The 8390-nt window shown below is 31.3% G+C and overlaps 1 protein-coding gene across 4 annotated transcripts in view; it reads right to left on the bottom strand.

The window, feature by feature from the left end:
* Positions 1-488: 488 nt before the first annotated feature.
* The window catches only part of LOC111639710 (mediator of DNA damage checkpoint protein 1-like), a 44541-nt gene continuing 36639 nt past the window's right edge, over positions 489-8390 (bottom strand). For 2 of the 4 annotated variants that reach the window (XM_023385644.1, XM_023385641.1), the window contains 4 exons: positions 4908-5162; positions 4741-4834; positions 4383-4432; positions 3328-4308 (listed from right to left, as the gene is read on the bottom strand). In XM_023385644.1, the coding sequence (XP_023241412.1) occupies positions 4258-4308; positions 4383-4432; positions 4741-4834; positions 4908-5162 (450 nt within the window). In that variant the 3' untranslated portion in view covers positions 3328-4257. Of the gene's footprint in view, positions 2036-2899; positions 2942-3327; positions 4309-4382; positions 4433-4740; positions 4835-4907; positions 5163-8390 lie in introns of those variants that run through there. The other 2 variants (XM_023385642.1, XM_023385643.1) reach the window with 2 other exon arrangements.

Raw genomic sequence — 8390 nt, 5'->3', positions numbered from 1 at the left:
TCGAAAAATATCGGCTCTACGAATCGATCCGTTGTAAATTCGTCTCGATCGGGACCAAATCGTACACATTTTGTTCCGTATTGTACACAATAAAACGTTTAATACCGTTTTTGATGTGTGAAGGTCTTGAGAGTTATCTGTATCGCGGAGGGGATCCCATTTATAAGGTGCTCTGCGTTATAAGAAACCGCAACAACACGTGCTGCAATAGGTTTTCTTAATTTTACTACCGTCTAAAGATACAGAATATGAAATGTGTGATTCTCGTCGACCACTCGTTAATATGTAAAATAGCCATGGTTTTGATTTGAAACTCCTTTTACTCCCCGGTGCAAATCGCGATAAATTATTAATACTAACAATTCGTTTAGTTCTGGAAATCTGAATAAAATGGGTACGTTATGGGCAAGACTTGTTATCTAACCAAAGGAAGAATTAAAAGCGACGGCAAAAATAACGGATTGTTTCTGAGAACTTTTAATTTAAAAGGGATGTTTGGAGTCTGAATGAGATCTTCCAAGGAAGTTTATGGAAAAATGATATTAACGCTGGAAATATTTCTTACGTCGATGCCCGGGCCATTTGGAATACAAAACCATAAACTAATTACCGGTGTAAAAATTAAACAACGAAGCAAAAATGATATATTTTAACCATATTTATCATTTATAACTTTCTATGGATTTTACAGTATTCCCATGTACAGAAATTTAAACAGGCAATAAATATTTTAAAACCAATCGGAAAAATTATTTTTAATAAACAGACAGGAAAGGGAAGAGGTTGGACTGTTTATTCCATCTGTGGGTATGTTCACATGATCATACACTGTTGGGTATGTACATCACACAACTAATGGTGTTTTAAGACAACACCAATGATACACAGCTGAGATATGGCGTAATGCCATCTGTCCTACATCCCAGCATCCACCTCGACATAAGTTTTCGTAGGGCAGTGGCGAGGACAGAGGCCTATATATATATATAATTGTATATATACACTTTTGTTAAATCCATCCAACAACTTCTCATCGGTAGTTCACGAAGCAAAAAGCTGCAAAAAACTTGGACTAGTATTTGCACAAACATATGATATATCCAAAATCCCTGTTGTGCACATCAACATCTTCACGAGGGCAAAAGGAAATTTTCATATTTGTGATAGTACAATTTTCAACTTTTATACTATAATTCCTTTACAGATTGGTAATTTTTTTTATTTATTTGTTTTTAAGCTCTAAAATTTACCGGATGGTTCGGGAAAGTGGGAGAACGTTGTCGTTTTACTTAATTTTTTTCCAGACGTCGTCGTACATTGCAAAACAAAGTTCTCTCACTTCCCGTCGACTGGCCGGTAACAATAATACGCTGGTCTGATGAAATTTTGTACTCATGCTTCTATAGGCGATGAAAGTAAAACTTTCGTTACGATGGGAATATACATCAGTTCTGAGATTTGATGATCGACTTCCTAGGATATTAAGTACAGACTTACATACAGATCTTACTGTACTCTATACACAACAAATTAAGACACTTACAAAAAATGGGCTTCTACAACTTAACGGGGATTGCACCTTCACAGCAAGCCATGACATGCAAACAATGTAGTCAATGAATCAACAGAGATGTATTATATATATCAAGCGTGCAATCTCTCCCAATACGCCCTCCGACAGTCGAATCAATAGAAGAGAAAAATACACCAGATTTTAACAAAACCAATTTCTTCCGGAGGAATTAAAAATAGTTTTGGTATGGACTGTGTGCAAATTTGTTTGCACTTGTCATATTTTTTTTGTCTGTCATCCGAATATATGTTTATTTATTTACTTATTTATTTAATTTAATTCCTCTAAGAGTGAAAGAGTAGAAAGTTTATCTCGTAGATGCGTAGATACGGCACATTTAAAATCGGTAGAATGATTCCCTCTAGTCCATGACATAAAATATGGAACAAAGGAATACACATTTTGATCTGATTTTCATCTTTATCCGTCACTCGATGTTTGTTTCTCCATTCGTGGTTTTTTCTGAAAAATAAATTAATTAATGCAAGATTAACACATTACCGTCTTCTGCTTTTGACAACATATTACTCTACGTAACAACGTCTTTCCCGTCACAAATCAAAAATAATAAAAACAAATAAATCCCGAAGAACGAAAACTCCAAAGTAACAATGGTGGGGAGGATTACGCGTTGAAGTTATACAAGAATTAGTTACAGGACACTGTTACTCATTTATCCTAATAAATTTCCAACTTTTCAATTACTCTACGCGATCCACGCTTAGTTTGTCGGTCTAAGCTGCCAGCAAATTTCAAGAAAATCAAAGTTTTTAAATTAATTTTTGCATAATTACCAAGATATTTTAACCGAAGATACAATATATTTGCATTTTGACGGGGCATAAAACGAGAAAGGAAGTATAAATTAAGACCAAACAATTCAACATAGGCAAAATGCAATATAACACACAAACAGGCAATACGTAAACTTATTTTTTTAAAAATTACATCTAAATGTATTTGAATTGTGAATAACGAAAATAAAAGGAACCGAATCTTTTAAGTTAATGCTTGAAGATTTGGCACTTTTCGACCATCCCCGATCACCTACCACACTCTTAAGAGTGTGGCCAACGAGCGGAGATTCAAACACCGCCCAAAACCCGGTCGGAAGACCGAATGGAGAATTCTCTATTCGATTTTCCGACATTAAAGAAATTAAAAGCCAGTAATTTACCATCGGAAAAGAAAAGATTCGCTTTTAGAAATTTTCCAACACGCGGAAAGAAAATAAAATTTTATTCTTATTTTTCCTAGTTTTTTTAAATATTTTTATTTATTATAAATATTACTGACATTATATAGAATATCGGAAGTGTGGTGCACCTTTGGGCTGCGCTAGAATCATATGGCTCCCCGTGGCAGCATCTAGATTTGCGAAATAAGTATTTCAGATTATTAGTTCTTTCTATAAAATTTCTGGTAATTTGGAATGACTTATTCGTCTAGAATTATATTTATAATAATAGAACCATTCGTAAGTTAATTAAGCGGAAATTTTTCGTAATTTAAAATAATTCGTTAACAGAAGATTACTGTATTCGTATACTTTATCGTTAACAATACACGAAAAACACTTTCGTCCCTACCTGTATAAATATAGGCTACATTTTCTAATAATCATACTTAGATATAGGAACCGTTAGAATTAATATAATGTATTTAAAAATCCCAATAACTTATTTTATCATTCTATTATATACTATAGTATATAACATAATCATTAATAACCATTGTAAGAAAAAACACTCGGATAAGTGGAGCCATCTGCTATCAAAACTTGAAGCAAATCACAATACTAATTATATTCTATAGAATATTTTAATTTCTTTCGATTGTATTCTAATCTTTGCTTATTAAAAATGTACACGTACAGTACAATATATTAAAATAAATAAACAGTTTCTAAACATTAATATAAAGAAACCCGAAAGGACAAAATCTGCTATATAAAAGCTACCAAACGAAAAGAAAACTCAGAAGAAATGTATATTTAACATTATTCGGATCCGAATCTGTGTTGTGTATAAAATTTTTCCAAAATAAATTGAAGTAATTATTCGAATCTTCTATACAAAATCACTCTTTCTTACGTATTGGCCTTGGAAACAGTCGTCAATTGTATGGCGGATAAAACTCTTGCACCGTTTGATTTATTGACGGGCCTTATTTGTTTACGTCAAATGCCTTAAATCGTTTTATTTCGACTCGGTGCCTACCGTTGTTGAATTACTTAAAAAATTACTTAACGATTGGGAATGAAGTCAGACGTGTTTTTTTTATCGCGTATTGAAATATCAATTAATGTATTTATTTTAAAAAAATCCTATGTTTTAAATTAATTGTTAAATTAAGTAATTATACTTCCAGAATTTGATTTTCATTTAATTAAAATTTTACAGAAATAAAATTCTGTTAAAACTTTTACTAGAAATCGATAAACAGATGATTCCTTAGTTATTTACATAAATTTAATTTTCCCACTATTTTAATCTTCTCCAATTATTGTATTTTTATTTTGTATCTTATTACAAATTATTTATTTTTGTATTTTCTCTGTTTTTTTCCGTTCACGTAAAGAAGAATATCTTTCGAGCAAAAAAGTTAACTAATTCATTAAAAATTGACATTGAAGTTCTATAATTTTGAAGGTCACAAACGAGAGTTTTAATTCAGAAATTATCCTACTCCTTGCAAATTTCGGACGTTCTTTCGTTGGCCCGTGCCCCGATTTCCTGAAATGGTTAGCCGAATTTCGATAAACCGAATTTTATTATTAATCCCTCGAATTAATCTGACGTCGACTTACCTTGTGTTTCGGACACAACATGGTAAAATTCGAATCGTCCATTTCGCACCCTGCAAAAAAAATAAAATAAAATAAAATAATAATAATATAAAAAGCGCAATTGTAATTTTTCCAATTTCCAAAATTCAATATATAAGTTTTATTTTTAAAATATAATTAAGATTAAGCGCGATAAACCGAAAGTATTTGTCTCTAATCAAGTATTTGAATGGATTTTTTTAAATTACGGGGTAACTGCATTCGATGTTTGTCTTAAGATTTCCAATGCTGTTAATTTATTAAATTCGACGTTTCATACATTATGCTCTATACGCGAGTCAATGTTACAGTTATTTTAGTAAAGAAAACTGTTTTATACCCTTGTCGATAGCACAGATGTAATGAAACTGCTCTGTGCATTCTTTAACTAGACAGCTAAGAGATGCTCCTTGTATTCTGCACTTGGAACAGAGCTAAAAATGCAAATAGAAGATGTGATTATTTTTGGTCTATCTCTCCGACGATGGGGGGAATATAGGACTTTACCATTTCGAATGAGTCTTGCACGGCATCTTGCAGACCGTGTAGCTGCTGTCCTATTAGACACACTCCTTGGGACCAAACGGCGCAATCTTCGTGGACCCAAAATTCTTTATCGTGTCCAATTATATCAAACGGAAGTTCCGTGGGAGGACTCGCGGGCGGGGGAGGAGGAGGAAGAGGAGGAGGAGGAGGCGGAGGTGGAAGAGAAGGCTCCAACACGGCTTCCGATTCTTCGTTCTGTTGATCTGGTTTACCTGCCTGTTGGACGACAAAACACTTTTTAAATAAATTAATTTAAATGCTTTCGAAGACGTACGATCCGACTACCGAAAAATAATTAGAAACTAATTAAATTACCAGATGATTTTTTAATACAAAAATTCAAATAATCGTAAGAATGAAAAATAATATTCTTTAATTAATCTATGGATAAATTTTATCCCCATTGCATTCCTGATGTTTCAATTATGATTTTAAAGAATTTACAAAGGAAAAAAAAAATTAATACAATTCAAAGATTTTTAAAAATTTCTATATAAGAAGGGACTTTCCGAAATCAAATATTTTCTACTTTCAATCTGGTTATTAACTTTACTGTTTCTGCTTTGAAAATAAGATTTATCAGCAAGAAAGAGGAGACCTTACATGCTCACCTCCCTCTAGAGATCTAACTGAAGTTGTTTAATCCTAGTAAGAAATAAAGAAAGAAAAAAAGATGTATTAACAGCGAGCAGAGAACCAAGAGAACTAAGATGGGGCTTCATTACTTAGACGACATTTTTGTAAATAGAATTAAGTAAAGCTGGAATAGTTGTAATAAAATTGGCAAATAAATCTCTTGGTAAAAGAATCAAATAACAATGGAGTTTGTTATATGATGAGGCAAACCGATCATTGTTGTTATAGTTGTAACAATCGTTTATTAAAAAGAGAGGCCACTGCAGTAACTACTTTAACCCGGAATATTTTATAAAAAAGAAGAAATCCATACTCTCTTCCACGGCACAATTTTACATTATCTGTTATAACGTGAAATTTTTATTAATAAAAAAAAAAAGAATTTAAAAACCAATTTCGTCCTTAAAAGTGGATGTGATTATTTAATTTTTCTTCAAATCAATCTAATAATCAAGCAAGTATGAAAATCAAATGAAAATAAAAACTAAAAGAAATATTTCTTCTTCAAAAAATTGATTCGCTTCATAATAAGTTTCTTTGAATTATTTATTATTAACATTGAAATTTTGCTCGAAAAGCAACCGGAATTTTTTTTATATTACGAATAACCGTCATTAGAAATTTAGTTTTAAATTAAAAAAAAAAAATGTGATAAAATATTCATTATTTTTCAAACAACTTAAATGTTTACCGTCTCTTAAAATCTATTATTCCGAAAATAATACGATTTTTTCCGTAATTTACTGTTTGAGCAGCAACATTCAATGCTGTTTTATATAACAACTTTGCTCATCAAACTTGCTGATCGCAGACTTTTCTACAGCTTCCTCCTATCAATTTGAATGATACAGCATATTTCTTCAGTAAGTATATTTGATAGAATTTCGACTTCACCAAATTATTAATGTATAAATAAAGAAACTAAATTCATTTCTATATTCAATTTTAAAGTAATTTATATTAAATTATTAATATATACTTTGATATACAAGAAACAACGAACGGAATCTTGCGCTTTCTTACGCTTAATTGATGAAAATGTAGTGGCTTGAATTTTTGGATCTTCGGAGAACGTTGCTTAAACAGTAAATTAGAAAAAAAAACAATTATATCGACTTCGGAATGATACATTTTAAGAATTAATGAATATTTAAAGTCTTTAATATTTAATACACAATGAAGATTTTGTCAAATTTTCAATTTAAAATTGAATTTCTGATCGTGTTTGTTCGGTGGTGAAATAAAAATTCTATTATTTGGCGTATTCTTTAAATAAAATTTTTAAGTTAAGAATAAATAATTCATATAAATTGTTATATTAACAAACTGAATTATAACATTAATCTAAATTATTATTATTTTTTTAAAGGTTTAATTTAGATTAATATAAGGAATCTGACGAATACGGCTATCGGAGGATTAAGATTAACGCTATTTTAATCTTAATAATTATGATTATCGACGAAAATATAAATTATGTAATTGTATATAGTCGCGCATAAATAATTTCTAAAGGTTCTTAAGTGTAATCTTAGGAAATCCTTAAAAATAAAACATATAAAAGAGTAATCGTTAAGAATGGGATAAAGATTTTGAGAAAATAGGTCTGTCTATACGACATTCCTATGTTGTATCCAGTCGGAAGAAGAAATTAGATGGGTTCAACGAAGCAGAAATTTAATGGAGAGATTAGAAGAGCATAAAACTGCAATTAAGAACAGACAGGGAAGAACGTTGCGAGGGAAAATATATTTGCTGTGGCGATACCGAAATTGCGACGGGCAACTTTCGATAGACGTATAGTAAGCACGGAGCCGAGGGGGAAAAAACTGCCGAAGATAATTTTTAGACGGGTCAGTTTAATCTAATTGCCAAATATTCCCAGTTTAAAAACCTAATTAAAAGTTTAAATACATGTTTACAAGGCAAACAGCGTAGAGGTTTATAACACAAAAGCACTTGTAAATATTCTCCTACTAAAAACTCTAATAGTAAATAGTTTAAAAATCGAGGTTAATGTGCCGATTTACTTCAATTTATGCCCGGTTTGAATTTTTGTAAGAGAAAAACCGACATAATTTTACCAGAACGGCCAATTAGGAATCGACTGATCGATTACTCCATTGTTTTAGCCGCATTAATCGATTAGTCTCGGTACGATAGGAGAAACGAATCGATTATTTCGTCGTTTACTCGCTTTACGGTGGCTCGTAAAATTAAAGGCCGACAGCCTGCAGGCTTATTACATTTTCTATGGATCATAAATGGTAAAACAATTTCTTTTTAAGTCGTTGCAAATCTTATCTCCATAATTAACTTCTTTTTTACAAGAAAATAGCGCAGCTAATTGCTCGAAAACAATTTCCACACTCCGAAGCCAAGGTCTAATCGAGGTCGTCGATGGAAAGAAATCCGATTAATTCAATCCGCACGACTCGAAAAAATAACCACAATAAATTTAAAATATCCATATCGAAAAATACACGGAAAATTACTTTAAATATTTGAATATGCTCCAATTTTTCCAAAATCATTCGATTCTGATCAAATAGTTAAGAATTGTGTACAGTACTTTCCTCCTAAAGGGACGAGATCTTCACTTAACTTTTCATCGTTTTAATAATAATAACAATAATAACAGAAATTAAGAACCTCTCAAAAATAGAGATAATTATATTATAAATAAAATAAAAATGCGATGCAGCTTACTCTGCGAACGTTCTAAAATATAGAAAAAAAAAAGTGCCGTCGACCACCCTTTTCTACGACCAACAGTTCTCGAAGAAGCTATACGGAGTGTGACAGACA

The sequence above is a fragment of the Centruroides sculpturatus genome, unplaced genomic scaffold (assembly GCF_000671375.1).
Source record: "Centruroides sculpturatus isolate CEXI.00-Female unplaced genomic scaffold, Cexi_2.0 scaffold1369, whole genome shotgun sequence".
NCBI classification, from domain to species: Eukaryota; Metazoa; Arthropoda; class Arachnida; order Scorpiones; family Buthidae; genus Centruroides; species Centruroides sculpturatus.
The sequence above is the reverse complement of the archived record's forward strand: the minus strand, read 5'-3'. Positions and strand labels throughout refer to the sequence as shown.